The sequence below is a fragment of the Orcinus orca genome, chromosome 3, assembly GCF_937001465.1.
Source record: "Orcinus orca chromosome 3, mOrcOrc1.1, whole genome shotgun sequence".
Lineage (NCBI taxonomy): Eukaryota > Metazoa > Chordata > Mammalia > Artiodactyla > Delphinidae > Orcinus > Orcinus orca.
The window spans coordinates 2,203,443-2,218,323 of NC_064561.1; the positions used below are offsets into that span (position 1 = coordinate 2,203,443).

The following is a 14,881-nucleotide window of genomic DNA, read 5'->3' on the forward strand; positions in this document are numbered from 1 at the left end:
GGATCGCTCTGGGTCTGTCTCCCTGCCTTGCCCGGGGAAGGGGCCGGGGGGGAGTGTGGGCCTCTGGGGCCAGCTCGGACCCCACGCACTCTGCAACGCTTAGGGATACATGGATGGCGGAGAGGTGGTGTCAGTGTGGAGATGAGACCCTCAGGAAGTGTCCAAAGCGGCAGAAACGGGGAAAGATGGGAGGATGTGGGGGATGCTGGGTTTGAGGATGGGTCTCTGGAACCTCTCGCCCATCACCCTCCCTCCCCCCCGCCCCACAAAAAAGTAAAAATCAGGGTCTCAGAGAGAGAATCCAGGCCAAAATAAAAAGTAGCCACTGTATAATCTGTATTATGAGAAAAAAAATTCCAAAATTATACACATACATATATATATATATATATAATGTATAGTATAGCCCTACGCTGGAGGTCAAAGTACCGTCAGAGAAGCCAGAGGAGGGGTGTGTGGGGGGGTGTCCTGCGTGCTGTCTCTTCCAGGGGGCTGGACGGTTGCTCCGGGCCCCGGGGATCCTGCCTCACTGGCCGCTGTCCAGCCAAATCTGCTTGCTCTTGAACACTGCTGTCTCTGGGGACAGAGAGAAAGTTCCGGAGCAGGGAGGGGGATGCTGAGGCTGAAACTGCTGCTTAGGGAGCCGCAGCAGCCCCCCACCCCGCCCCATGTCTCCTCTGAGGTTCCTTTCCGGTCTGATTGTCTAGCTCAGGGTGGGAATCTGGGCTCAGAACTCGGCCAGAACCGGGGTTCCAGACCTGGGCACGGGGCACCCCGGACCCCCGCCCCAGTCAAATAGGGCCAGGTCAGCTTGACCTCTCCACACCACCCTCTCCACCCAGATTGGGGTCCGGTGACTTCCCTCATCCAAAGAGAGGGATGGGGGCAATTTGCATATATTGGGGAGGTCTCCTTAGTCTTTTCCACAGCAAGGGCTGGACCCCAAGGTCAGGCTGGGGGACTCCGTATGGGATGGAAAATGGGCCAGTGGGCCGCAGGTTTGAGATGTCAGTTTCATCTATGTTCAAAAACACCACCACCACCCAACCCCCTGCCCGCTGCCCTCCCCGGGCATCGACCCAAACTGCAAAGGCAGGTGAGCCGGCCGGTTCCTAGTGTTTCTGCCTTCTCCTGACGCACAGCTGGGGGCAAGGAAGGGTGGAGCTCTGGGGCCCGGGGTGCTGTGGAGTGCGGGCCGTGAGGGACAAGGTGGTCCCGGTGAAGCCCTTGGGGGAGGGGTCCTGCAGGGACGGGCCACCCACTCCCCGTGCCACTGGCTGCTCCCACTTCCCTGGGGCGGGCAAGGAATGAAAACCAGAAATCAGCCCCCATGGAAACTGACAAGCATGGCCTTGGGCTCTCAGGCCAAAGGGCAGTTCTCAAGGGCAATGTCAAGGCCCAGCTGAGGCCGTGGTCTGGGCTCTCGCTCTGGCCCCTGGGGCTTGCTGAGGTGACTTTTCGAAAGAAAACATGACATGAGCGTATGGTGGTGGATGAAAGCCCGGGCCTGTCTGCAAGGTCCCAACCGGCTCTGGAGACAATTCTGAAGTCTGAGGTGGCGGCCGGGGAATGAATGGGGACCGTCTGCCTGGTGGATCCCCAGAGGAGATGTCTGAGGGGCCCGGGGATGGCCAGCCAGAGGTGGCAAGGTTGGAGGACCCGGCCCTTTGGTCCTCCCGCCTGGACACCCCACTAACTGCTACTGTCTCAGCTTTGGTTGAGTGAAAGGCAAAGGAAATTGGGGGAAAAGAGAGAAAGAGAGAGAGAAAGGAAGGAAGGAAAATACGAGAAAATAAAACCGAGAAGACAACAGCACGGCCAGCCCCCTGCCCACCCCTGCCAGGGCCTGGGACGCTGTGCCCCTGGCTGCCCCTGACCCCTGGACCCCCGGCCGGGCCTCCGATGGCTGAACTAGACCTACAAGTACAGACAGACAAATATTGCATATATTGGGTTCGGTTTTTGTCTTTTTGTTTCACACCAGACCCCCCTCCACAGTTACAGCTGGAAGACGTAGTAGAACTGGGTGGGAGAGCAGGAGGGTCCTTCCTGCCACCCAAGGCCAGTCTCCAGGGATGGGGTGAGGTGGGTCCTTTGGCAAGAAGGCGGGGGGGCTGCACAGGGGGAGAAGGGGCTGGGGGCGGGACAGCGATTTGACCCTGAGCCAGGGGGACGCCAGCCTGCGGGAGAGGTGGGACGGGGGCAGTCTGGCTGTCGGCAGGGCGGCCGCCCCACGGGCAGACCGCATGGGTCGCGGGTGCATGCGTGGCGTCTGGGGGGCTGGCCTGTGGCCCAGTGAGGGGAGAAGCCCTTGCCCGGTGTCAGGGGACACCCCTGAGGTCTGTCCGCCAGCCTCTGTGGGCAGGGGATTCGGAAACAACCCCTCTGGAGACCGAGGGTGGGGCTGGGGGGCGTCGCAGAGCACCAGGGGGCACCCCCAATGCAGCAGGAGACATGGAGACGCGGCCAAGGGTGGGCTGGGGGGAGGGCAAACCGTGGGGCGATTGTTCCGTGGATCGCTGATTTTTAAGCATGTGATTTTTTTTTTTTTAGCAATGTGATTTTTTTTTTAATTCTTAATTTTTTTTTTTTACAAATAGAAATACATCCCTTTTCAATTTTTACTTTTTATTTCATGTCATTGCTTTGTCTTTTTTTTTTTTTTTAACTACACGAGCAGTGCATGCAGCTATCTGTGTGCGCTGATATTGTTTAAAGGTAATACTTATTTTTGGAAGGCAAGGCACATCATGTGGTAGAAAATTTCGTGCAAATTAGGAAACATGGAATTTTTTTTAAGGTTTTTTTTTTTTGTATCTTTTTTTTTTTCTTTTAAAGAGGAGGAGGTGGGGGGGGAGGGCTGGGGGAGGGCTGGGGGAGGGAGATAGAGCCAGTATCATTCGCCATGCAGTTTCAGCCGCCGCGAGCTGACGTCAGGAGCCAGGTCACAGGAATCCTCGACTAAGCACCATGCAAAGTTAGGTAGCTGGGGGCTGCCAGGTGCCCCCTCCCCTCCCCCACCTACCCGCACCCTAAGGTTCCCGGCTGAGAAGCTTCCGGATACCCCAACTACACAACCCCCTGCTCTCCTGGAGAGCGGCCCACGCTTTGGTCCCCAACAGCCACCCGGTGGAGGGGCCCTGGGGACAGAGGGACGGACCAAGGGTTCTTGAACCCCTCCGGACAGCGGGAGTGCGGCTGGTGGGGAAGGGTCTGCGGGGGAGGGGTCGTTTCTCTTTATGATCGAGTGGGTTCGCCAAGCCCCTTGGGCTGGTTTGGGAGGAGGAAAGTCTGGTGTCTGGGGAGGTGGGGGGAGGCTGGCCGGGCCCGGGGCACCGGGGTTTCACTGGGAGAGGGAGGGGAGGGCCAGGCTGGAAGCAGGTGAAGCGGAGGCCTGCCCAGGGCCATGGCTTAGGCCTGGCCCCGGGGATGGAGGTCAGGATTCCCCAGCGCCAGGCATGGAGGAGGCCAGTTGGGGCTCAGACGGATGGGCCGGGAGGGATCCTTGTGTTTGGGCCTGGTGACCCTAGAACACCTAACACCCCCTCCCAGGCTCCCCACCCAAGATGGCCATCCCGGGGTGGAGGCATGGATGGGGCCGGGCAGCTGGGGTGAGGGGACACACGGTGGCCCCAGATTTAGTGTTTTTGGAGCGGCTCAACGGAAAATGTTTAGCAGATGGGAGGCCCCCTACAAGGCTGCAGGAAGCCCCGAGGCGCTGACCCTCCCTGCCCCCAGCCAGAGCCCCCTGCCCTGTCCAGGCACATGTGGACTGCACCCAGCCTGGCCTTCTCTCCTTCTGGCGGCCCAGCTGCGATGCACCTCCCGGCTGTGCCCCACTTCGGCGGGGGGTGGGGGGATGAAAGTGCAAACCGTGGTCCCCCTTTGGGCCGGGAGGCACCAGGGAGGGGGTGTCGCTCCAGGATGTAAGGCACTGGCAGAGGAGGCGTTGGCGGGGGGCACACCGCCTTCCCCAGATCCCACCCCCGTGCCCCAGCACGGCAGGACGCTGGGGGGATGCCCAGCTCTGCCCCTTGGGCCCACTGGGCGGGTTCCCATCGCTCTAGATCTGAGGGGGGCATAGCAATGAGGGGTCAGCAACTGGAGGGGCCGGGTTACGGGGGAGGAGGCTGGAGGATGCCCACGGCCACTCGCTTCCCAGCTGGACAAAGGGGGGGGGCGGGCGGTGGGAATCAGGCACTTAAACCACTCGCTCTCACCTCCCACACCTCCATGGGCTAAGCGGGGTGGTGGGGTCCTCCCCATTCAGGGCTTGGGTGGATGGAGAGTCCAGAGCAGCCCCGGGCCCCTCCGCTCCACCGCCCCCAGCCCCCTCCTCGGAAAGTGCATTTCTTACAGTGTGTGCAACGCGGGGCCCTCCCCCGGGGACTGGGGTGCGCTAGGGTGGCCTCCTATGCCTGGGGGGGGGGCGGGCTGGGGGTCATTTGCATAGAGATGTCTCCCAAACCGGGCCGGCGCGCACAGGGCTTCACCAAAGACCGAGTCCCCGGCGCGCTCTGGGGTGGGGGTGGGGGGCGGAGACGTCCACAACCGCGGGGCACTCCTGAGAGAGTATTGGCCATGCGTCCTTGTCCCCCGGCGATGCCCGGGGTCTCCCCGCAACCCTCTTCTGCCCCTGTCGCACCCCTGCCCACCCCAGCCTCCGCGGTGGCCTCTGCTGCCTGCCGCCGGGGTCCTCGCCGGCCCCCCGGGGGCTGCCTCCCCACTTGGCAAACACTGTCCCGGTGGCAGTGGCGATGGGGGCGCGCGGGAGAGGCGGCCTCGCTGGGTGTCCTGCCCCGTCGGCTGGGCACGGGCACCAGGCTGCGCTCACCTGGTCCAGGGCGGAGGTGGGGGCAGCCGGCCCTCCCAGAGCAGCAGCGAGAGGAGATGAATAACTTAGGACGCCCCGAGCGCCCGCTCCCAGGGGCAGTGGGGCCTGGCCCTCCAGTCCGGTCCGTCCGGCCGCGGCATCCCGAGAGTCCGAAGCGTTGCCATCTTTACCTTTTATCTTCTTGGTTGGGTGGGTTTATTTTTATGTGTGGTTTTCTTTTGTTTTTGTTTTTTTTCCCGTTTGTCTTTTTTTTTTTTTTTCTCCTTTTTTTTTTTTTTCTTCTTTTTTCTTTTCCTCCTGTGTGTTATGTGTCTGTGTGTTTTGTCTTTCGGCCGGGCTGGGAGTCAGCGGGGTGTTCTTGCTTGCTCTAGCTTGCCACCGAAAACGTGGGCCGGGGGCCGGCTGTGTAGCTCCCCGCGATTCCCGGGACGAAGGAGCAGGGCGTGGGAAGAAATCTTTCTTATCCCAGATACCAGGACTGGGTGGCCCGAGGGGGACACAGAGAAAGAGAAAGAGAAAGAAGGAGAGAGATGGGGGGTCAGGCTCCGCCAGCCACTGCCCATACCCACTGAGGCCCCCCTACCCCCTGGGACCTGGGACCTCTGTCTCCCCTATCCCAGACCTGGCATAACCGGCTGGGTGACCCTGGGCAAATGACTCTGCCCCTAAGCAGAGCTGCTAGATAAACCTCAGGATGTACAGTGACGTCTGGATTCTAGATAAACTACGGATAAACCTGTTAATATAAGTCCATCTCATGCAACTTTTGGGATATACTGAGGCTAAAAAAAATTTATTATTTCTTTTCAATCCTTTATCTGGAATTGAAATCTACCCGAGCATTCTGTGGTTTTGTTTGCTAAATCCGGCAACCTCACCCCCGCACCTCATTGCCCTGAGTATAAAATAGGGGAGGGGATCTGCCCACCTTGTCCGCAGAGGGTGACATTTTCCCATTTAACGGTTCCCCCAGAACCCCCATGAAAGAGGGACTACTGCCCCCCCACCCCGTTCTGCAGTGAAGAAAACCGGGGCTCAGAGGGGTAAGGTAGCTTGCCCAAGCCCACCAGCGTGGGAGGGGAGAAGCCACAATTCGAACTCAGGCCTGAGAGACCTCAGTCCTCGCCTGTCCCCCTGCCTGGGGCTGACCCCTTAGCCTGGCCTTTGAGGGGGTCATGACTCCTACTTTCCAGAGGGGGAGACTGAGGCTCTGGGTCAGGTGGCCAGGTCTGCACGGACAGCTCTGGCCTGGGTCTCCACAGGGAAGCCGCTGTACAGACCCTTCCCCTGGAAATGCATCCTATTCGCCTGTGTGGGGCGGGCCTGGGGGTAGGTAACCCCCATCCCCACCCCGCTGGGGTCACAGCAGCGCTGCTCCTCCGCCCCCTGCTGTAAATCAATCGCACCCCCTCCAACCAGGCCACCCTGCAGCCGCTGGGCCATCCCATCGAACTGGCGCCATGGCTCCCAGCCCCCCACCTCCAGCCAAGTTCAAGTTCATCTTGGCCATTACCTCATGTCTGGTTTCCGTTGGCAACCAGACAGATTCTGGGCGTGACCCTCCCTGGTGGTGGCTGGCCTCCCCTAGGCCCTTCCTCCCTGCCTCCTCCCCTCCTAGGCTCTCTGCCCATAGCAGTGGGGGGGGGGGGGGCACCCTCAACTCAACATCGTCCCCCATCAGCTGAGGGGGAGACAGAGGCCACGCGGTGCCAGTAGTGAGTTCTGGGCTCTTCTAGCATCCCCCTGGCCTGGCTGGAGCCACCAGTGTGGCTTTGGGCATGTGGCTTAAATTCCTCCGGCCTTCGGTTTGCTCATCTGCTGAATGGGCGTGATGGGCAAAGAGCTTCTGGTGTAAAATGCTCGGCCGGGTGGACCCCTTCACACAGCGGAGGGGGCGGGGGTGTCAGAGTCCACAAGAGCCCCACTCTGGGGGCCAAAGTGATGGATGGCTCAGGACTGGGGGGACTGATGGTGAGAGACGGGGGTGGAGGGGATGAAGAAGGTGGGCAATCGATCAGGGAGAGATCAACCGACATCGATTGGGGGAGGGGCGCTGATTGAGGGGAGAGGCTATTGATCAGGGGGCAAGGCACTGACTGTGGGGAGGGCAGGAGATGGAAGGGCAGGTGGTGCGGGGAGAGAAGCCACTGCAGGCTGGGGGGCAGGGGCCGGGGGTGGGGGCAGAGGAAAGCCAACCGGCCAGGAATAACGAAGGCGGAGGAAGTGCTGACTGGGCCAGAAAGGAGAGGCCTCTGGGCTCCGAGCCCTTTGCAAAGGGGCTCCAAGAGCGGGGAGCGGGTCTCACGGCCCCTTCCTCCCACCCTTCCCTCCTTCCAGGGTCTGCCGGGGGTGGGGGGCTGAACCCACCGGGGGACTTGGGTGCCCTTAGTCCAGGGACCCGTGGTCCTGCCTGCGTGGTGCTGGCGGGGTCCTCCACCAGACCCAGATGGGGGGCCTCGCCTTTTCCATAAGCCTTGGGGTCTCTCATCCGTCTGTCACCTTCCGTGCCACCCTCCCCCACCAGCCCCACGAAGTTCTTTCCAACTCCCAGCCCTGGCTGTGCTCCTCCCTCCCTCTCATCCCTTCAGTGGCTCCCTTCGGCCCCCAGGCCAAAGCCCACATTTGAGGTCTTCCACATTCAGGCTGTTTCCCCATCATTTCCAGCCCTTGGCAGTGCTGATGCCCCTGCCTGGACACCCTACTCTACCTGATACCAGGCTCTCACCCCTCCCCACCCAGGCAGGGCCCTGGATGTGCCCCCCCAACCCCCCGGTTCCTCCACAGCCCCAGACCCACTCTCTGGGTCCCCAGCGGGGCCTGCTGGCCAAGGGGGGTGGTGACCAAAGGCGCCCCCCTCCCTGGCACCTTGGTTTGCCTCCCCTTGCAGGCCATTGGCTCCGGGTGGTCCCCCGTCCCCCCATGCAGGGGTTGACAATGGGGTGGGGGGGAGGCTGGGGAAGGGTTAAGGGGCCAGGGCCCCCTCCCTGTCACTTTTATTAGCTTTGCTTTCTGCAGCAATTAGGACATTCCCAGCCTCCAGCGGGGAGGGCTGTCAAGTGGGGGTGGGAGAGGCAACGCCTGGCTCCCTGAGCACCGGGGGGCAGGGGTGTCTAGGCCGGGACAGAACCCAAAACTCAAGGCGGGGAATCCTGGGGCCACCCCAGCTCGGTGGGTAACCCTGACCAAGTGACCCCCTCTGTCTGGATCCTGGCTGGGGCTCTGTAAAGCAGGACACTTACAGTTTCGGTGTGCAAGGGTGTGTGGGGTGGTCTTGGCCTTTCAGTGCCCTTCCTGGGTAAGACTGGTCCCCTAATGCTCCAGACCCTTCAAAGACTCCCAGGAGGTGCCCAAGGCCAGAAGAAGAGACTGAGGTTCAGAGCTCCCCGCAGTTAGCCCTGGTGCCCTGACCCCAGCACCCCCAGCTAAAGTCTGGGCAGGGAGGGAGGGGGAGAGCCAGGTCCTGCCCACCCACTCTGTCCCCCTGAGCTGCCAGCAGCAACCTGGCCAGCCTCAGATGGTCGCCAGGGGTCCAGGCTGTGCTGGATGGTCAGCGTGGCTGATTCTGGTCTCATCCTCGTCTCCACCGCCTCCCCACGCCTCCCCATGAACTCCACTGCGGGGGGCCCTCCCAAAGTGGCTTGAGGATCCGAACCTGACCCCTGGGGACCCCACAAAGCCCCATACTCTATGGCTCTGGGGATTTGGAGATGCTGGGCAGCCCTGAAGAGGTTTCTCTGTGTGTCTGGGCCTCACTGGGCCTGGAGCAGCTGGTGACGCCCTCTGGCTGTTTTATGTCCCGTGACCCCCTCCCCAACACGCACCAGGGAGCACGGCTCTGGGGTCCAGCCACCACCCTTGAACACCCCCTGCCAACACACTCCCGGCTTGCACGCAACACAGATGTGGACCCTGGCCCAAAGGCGGGTGTGGGGGACACGTGGGCAGGGGCTGAGGCCACCTCCCACCCCGAGAGAAGCTGGGAGCCATGAGTCTCAGTTCCAGACCCATCAAGGCTCTGCCCTGCACTGCTGTGCAGCCTCAGACAACTCACTCCTCCTCTCTGAGCCTCCTCGTCTCGTCCTCAGCCAGCCTCACGCCCCCCACCCTGGTGCACACTCAGCTGCAGTGATGCTAAGCCCGCCTCTGCCGCCCCACTCCCACTTCGCAGGCTGGAGCCAGGGGTGGGGGCTTGCATGTCCTACCAGGAGGCCCCGCCCCCTGCCATGGGCTGCCTCAGTCTCCCACCTGCCCCTGGTGTCCTGGGGTCCTCTGGCACCCCCTACCCTCCCTCTCCTGTGGTCCCTCCCTCCGGCCGGCGTGGGAGGGGATGCAGGCTGGGGGGTTGAAAGCCTGGGCTGACGCGCTGTGTGATCCTGGGCAAATCCCCTTGCCTCTGCGAGCCTCAGTCTTCCCATAGGTACAAATGGGGCCAGGGCGGTGAAAATCCCAGCCCCACAGCAGCTCTGCCAGGAGTGTCCCCTGGCAGGATTTGGGGCCATACCACGTCCCCGGGTGTGGGCTCGAGGCCCTGGAAGGGGCTGGGAGGCTGGCCACCGTGCCAGGGGTGCGGCTGGCGGGGGCGGCACGGGACCCAGCAGGCCGGCCTCTCCCTGCGCGCCCAGGCCGGCCCCTCTGCCCTGCCCCTCCCACCCCCCCACCAGCCGGCCTCTTGGCCCCTACCTGTGCCTGATAAATGCCCGTTGGATCCCTTGGTCCTAATCCCACAAAGGAACGGTTTGCAGGGGACGTGCCGGGCGTAGAGTAGGCTGCGGGGAGGAGAGAGACCGAAAGCCCGTTAGCGCGGGGGCGACGCGGGAGCACCAGAGAGGGTGGCCGCTGCCCAGGGTCACACAGCCGGGCCTTCATACCCAGCAGCCGGTGCCTCCGAGCTTGCCGCCCTCCCCCGATGGTCCAGGCACCCCGAAAAGCCCACGGTCTCGGGCCCCCGGGGTCACGCGGGCAGGTGTCTGCTGAGAGGGTAGGTGCAGGACGAAAGTTTCATAATCCAGAAACCGCCTGTGAATTATTCAGTGTTCCACTGCCTGGTCCATCCTGCTCCTGCGGCCTGCATCCCGCCGCGTGGGGGGCCATGAATTATTGAGGGCGTTTTATTTATTAATTTCCCTCCTGGAGAGGGCATGGGGAAGGCTGCGTGTGTGCACATATATATATATATATGATTATATTTTAATCGCACTATGTTTTGCCGGTGAGTGAATGATTCGCAACCCAGGCTGGGGAGGGGACGGGGGTGGCGGGAGGGTCCCCATGTGGTCTCCACCAGAGCGCAGATAAGTGGGAGGTGGTGAGGCTTGGGGGATTTGGGGGCGGGGGCTGGGAAGCAGGCTGCACCTGCAGTTCAGAAGCCGGTGCAGAGGAAGGAGAAGAAATCCATGTTTCTCCCTCGTCTATTAAGCGTCACTGTAAGCCAGGCACTGGGCACTATCCCATTTTAACCCTCGGCAGCCTCAACGCGGCAGACGTGAACATTATGCCCATTTCACAGACGAGAAAGCAGGGAGAGTAGGTGAAGACCAGCGCCGCGTGCCGACTCTGTCCTCTGCACCCGGCCTCCCGCTAAATGTTCTCCCTGATCTATTGCACTGACTCACTTGCCACCACCCTCTGGTGACTCTCCCATTTTGCGGCTGAGAAAACTGAGGCTCAGAGAGGGGAGGATGTTTGCCTAAGGTTACACAGGGAGCGAGATGCAGGGGCAGGATTGCAACCCAGTGCCCTGTGCTCCATCATGGTGTTTGGAGAAAGCCTGTCTGCACGTGAGGCTGCCCCGGGTCTCGGCAGGCAGTGGATGCTGGGGAAGAAATACTGGGGTGCTGCATGCGGGGAGGGGGGCCGATGGGGCCCAGATGGGAGGGCTGGCCCCTCCTGCTTGGGTGGGGTGAGGAATCTCATCTGGGGAGCGAGGGAGAGACACCCAAAGAGGAAGGGGATTTAGGGAGAGGCTGGGGGCAGAGCCACCACTGATGGGGTAGATAGACCCCACGATGGGAATTCTAGGAACCTCTTCCCAGCCTGGAGCAGCCCTGGACTGGGGTTGGGGGTGGCGGGGGAGGGGGAGGTGCCCTGGGGGCTGGTGAGCCGTAATCTGGAGCCACATCCAGAGGGTGGAAAGTTCTAGAAGGTTAGGAGACCAAGCCAGGGTCTCCCACCAGGCTACCACCTGGACCCACATCCAGAGAGCAGAAAGTTATAGAAGGCGAGGCAGCCAACCCAGGGCCTCCTGGGGTCAGGTGGGCAGGCAGGGTGTGTCCTGTCTAAAGATGTGGCCCAGCCCAGGTTACCAGCAGGAACAGGGCCCACTGGGGCCAGTTTCCCCGGAGAATCCGGAACTCTGGAATTTCTATGTGAGACGTCCTGATTTGAAAGCCACCGTCACCACAACAGATTCTCACTTCCCTCAGACAAAAGGCTTCGGGGGGCCGGCTCGGGCCCCCCACCTCCGCTCTGAGATCTTCAGCCACTGCCAGCTGCTTGCTGCACGGAAGAGGGCTTAGAGGCCCAGAGGGGGGACACGGGGGCCCCGGGCCGCCCGGCCAACGGGGGCGGACCCCAGACTTGCCCCTGGCCATCCCCTCAGGCTGCCTTGGCCCTGTGTGGACCTGCCCCGGGCCTCCATCTGGGGACCCACCAAACTCGCCGGTACCCACCGGGCTGGGCCTGAGACCCCGACCCCAGAGGCAGGGCCGGGGAGGGGAGGGGCCCCTCGGGGACGCCTTCCCGGGTGCTTACAGGGCGAGGTCGGCGACGAGCTTCCTCCCTCGGAGGTGGGTTTGGTGGCGGGGGGGAGCGCCAGCCGCGGCAGCCCGGGGGGCGGGGGTGCCAGCATCTGAGCGGAAATGCAGTGACTGGACATTTTGAGCTGGCCACTTCCACTTAACTGGGGGGAACAGAGAGACAGGTGGTTAAGGCGGCGGGCGCCCCTCCGCCTCGGGCTGCCGTCCACCCCGGGGCAGTGGACCGGCCTGGTGGGCACGGCCGGGACGAGTTTGGTGGGTGCCCGGTGCTCGCCTGACCCCGCAGGCCTCCAGCATCCTGGGATCGCCATGCCTTCCCTGCCTCCTCAGGCTACTGTGTACCCACTGGCTTTGCTTCCACGCCTCCTAAACAGCATCGCTGGACCTCATGGGCGGCCTAGACGCATCTCCCCGCATTTGCCGCGAGTACGCATTCATTCATCCACCACCTCGCCCGCGGTTCCCAGATCTGAAAGGCTCTGGACACCAAAAGTTTTGGTGGAAGTCTGGCCAAAGGCGGCCTGAGCTCAGCCGTAACCGTGTTTGATTTGGGGGCTTCCTAGAATACCGTCCGCTCAGACATCTGAAAAAGCCTTAATTCCCACCCGGTCTGGCTCCAGGGGCTGTGGACCCCGCCGTTTGTAAAACAGAAGCTGCCCTGGCGGAGGAAGGGCTGCCTGACACTCGCGCCAGGGCCCCAGGGAGCTCGTGCCCCCCAAACTCACCGGTCCAGGCTGCTGACTGGCCGGATCGCAGGCCAGCGACACGAGATCTTTGAGCGGGTCCTGGGGGTTGAGGTGAGGTGGGTAGCGGATGGCCGTGTGCGGGAAGTAGGTGGAGGCCGTCTGGGGCAAGATGGACGTGGTGGGGAAGTGCAGGGCCGAGGACGGGTGAGGGCTCCGGGCGATCCCTGTGGAGAGGAGGGGGGCAGTGGTCACCAGGGGCTCCCGCCAGGCCGCCCTGTCTCCGAGTGACTGTGTTTGTGGGTGTGCGTCACGCCCACGCTGCGGCACTTTTAATAATACGAATATGTGGCGGCCCAGTGGCATCTGCCACGACCAGGCCCTGCTGTCATTTACACGCCCGGATTCGATGAATCTACTGTGACCTCACAGAGTTCTGGCGTCACCCCTTGGAGCACTTTTATTTATTTTTATTTTTTTAAATTTATTTATTTTTGGCTTGCAGGATCTTAGTTCCCCTACCAGGGATTGAACCTGAGCCCTCGGCAGTGAAACCGCTGAGTCCTAACCACTGGACCTCCAGGGAATTCCCAACACGTCTGTTTTTTTAAGACAGAGGATGGGGGCTTCCCTGGTGGCGCAGTGGTTGAGAATCTGCCTGCTAATGCAGGGGACACGGGTTCGAACCTTGGTTTGGGAGGATCCCACATGCCGCGGAGCAACTAAGCCCGTGAGCCACAACTACTGAGCCTGCGCGTCTGGAGCCTGTGCTCCACAATAAGAGAGGCCGCGATAGTGAGAGGCCCGCGCACTGCGATGAAAAGTGGCCCCCACTTGCCACAACTAGAGAAAGCCCTCGCACAGAAATGAAGACCGAACACAGCCCAAAATAAATAAGTTAATTAATTAATTAATTTTTAAAAAATCAGAGAGAACATTTCCCGGCTGTGGTCAGAGGAAGTCCTGACTGCTGAATAAAAATTAAAAAAAAAAAAGGGCTTCCCTGGTGGCGCAGCGGTTGAGAGTCCGCCTGCCGATGCAGGGGACACGGGTTCGTGCCCCGGTCTGGGAAGATCCCACATGCCGCGGAGCGGCTGGGTCCGTGAGCCATGGCCGCTGAGCCTGCGCGTCCGGAGCCTGTGCTCCGCAACAGGAGAGGCCACAACAGTGAGAGGCCCGTGTAATGCAAAAAAAAAAAAAAAAAAATTAAAAAAAAAAGACAGAGGATGACCATGGCTCTCAGAGGGAATGTCCTCTGCCCCAGCCACAGAGCAAGCAGGTGGCAGACCCAAGGTTCGAGCCCAGCCTGACTGGCCACACCCTGACCCGGGGCTTGGCTAACTCTTTCCATAAATGGCTGGTGGGTCAATATATTTTTTTAATTGAGATATTATTTGCACACTATAAAGTCCATGCTTCTAAAGTGTACAATTCACTGTGTTTTTTTAGCACATTCACAGAGCTGTATGACCATCACTACAATCTCTTTTAGAACATTCTCATCCCCCTGAAAGGAAACCCCGTCCCCATTAGCACCACCCCCAGCCCCTGACAACCAGGAAGCCACTCTCTGTCTGTGGATTTCCCATCAATGGAATCACCCACTGTGGGTCCTTCTGTGTCTGGCTTCTCTCACTGAGCATTGTGGTCTCAAGGTCCATCCACGTTGTAGCGAGTGTCCGTGCTTCACCCCTTTTCATGGCTGAGTAATATTCCAGTGTGGTATTTGCTTGTTTTTTTTCTTTTTCTAAACAAGTCAGTGACTTTTAGTATATTCACTTCGTAATTCCAGAACCAGTTCACTGCTCCCAAAAGAAGCCCTGTGTCCACTAGTGGTCACTCCCCCTTCCTCTCTCTCTAGCCCCCGGCCAGACAGTAACTACTTTTGGCTTTCCAGGCCATAGGGTCTCTGATGCAGCTACTCAACTCTGCCCTTGTTGCCTGAAAGCCACCACAGATGACATGTAAACAGATGGGTGTGGCCCTCCGCCAATAAAACTTCATTTACAAGAACGGTGGCAATTGGGGGGCCTGCTTGGCTGGCTCCTAGTCTAAACTGTTGTGCTATTTTGATGTTTGCCTCTGTCCTGTATGTGTATTTGCCCTTGTATGGAACTAAATCATCATTATCACAACCAAGGGGCAACAGGTGACATTCAAGCTCTTATTTAACTCATTCTGATTTAACTCATTCGGTCCTATGGACAGCCCTGGGAGGGGGACGTTTATGAGCCCAGTGGACGGGTGACGGGCTCAGCTCACACCCCACGCTGTGAGCGCGGTACTTCCTGTCTGTGTGGCTGAGAGCTCCCGTACCCCTGTGTGGCCTGTGTGTGTCCTTCTGGGTGTCTGCCTCCTGTTGCGGCCATTCCGCCCCGGGGTCCGTCGGTGGGCCGCTTGAGTATGACACATGGGGAGCAGGTTGAGGGGTGAGTCCCGGGCTGCACCTCCATGTACAGAAGGGGAAACTGAGGCCCCAAAAGAGTCAGGCCCAGGTGCTCTCTACCATGGCAGCTGCAGGCTTTCCTGCCCGGGTGGGAGGCTACAGCAATAGGACTCGTGGTCAGACGGCCGGTGGGACTTCCCCGGCCATAAGTGGCCTGGTTAGA

At 60.6% G+C, this 14,881-nt stretch overlaps 1 protein-coding gene across 8 annotated transcripts in view; it reads right to left on the reverse strand.

Moving 5' to 3' along the window:
• The window catches only part of NFIC (nuclear factor I C), an 83,312-nt gene that overhangs the window by 11,396 nt on the left and 57,035 nt on the right, over positions 1-14,881 (reverse strand). For 2 of the 8 annotated variants that reach the window (XM_033417482.2, XM_033417481.2), the window contains exons 8-11: positions 12,315-12,499; positions 11,585-11,732; positions 9,515-9,600; positions 4,141-5,312 (exon numbers count right to left, since the gene is read on the reverse strand). In XM_033417482.2, the coding sequence (XP_033273373.1) occupies positions 5,295-5,312; positions 9,515-9,600; positions 11,585-11,732; positions 12,315-12,499 (437 nt within the window). In that variant the 3' untranslated portion in view covers positions 4,141-5,294. Of the gene's footprint in view, positions 1-4,140; positions 5,313-9,514; positions 9,601-11,584; positions 11,733-12,314; positions 12,500-14,881 lie in introns of those variants that run through there. The other 6 variants (XM_033417487.2, XM_033417479.2, XM_033417488.2 and 3 more) reach the window with 4 other exon arrangements.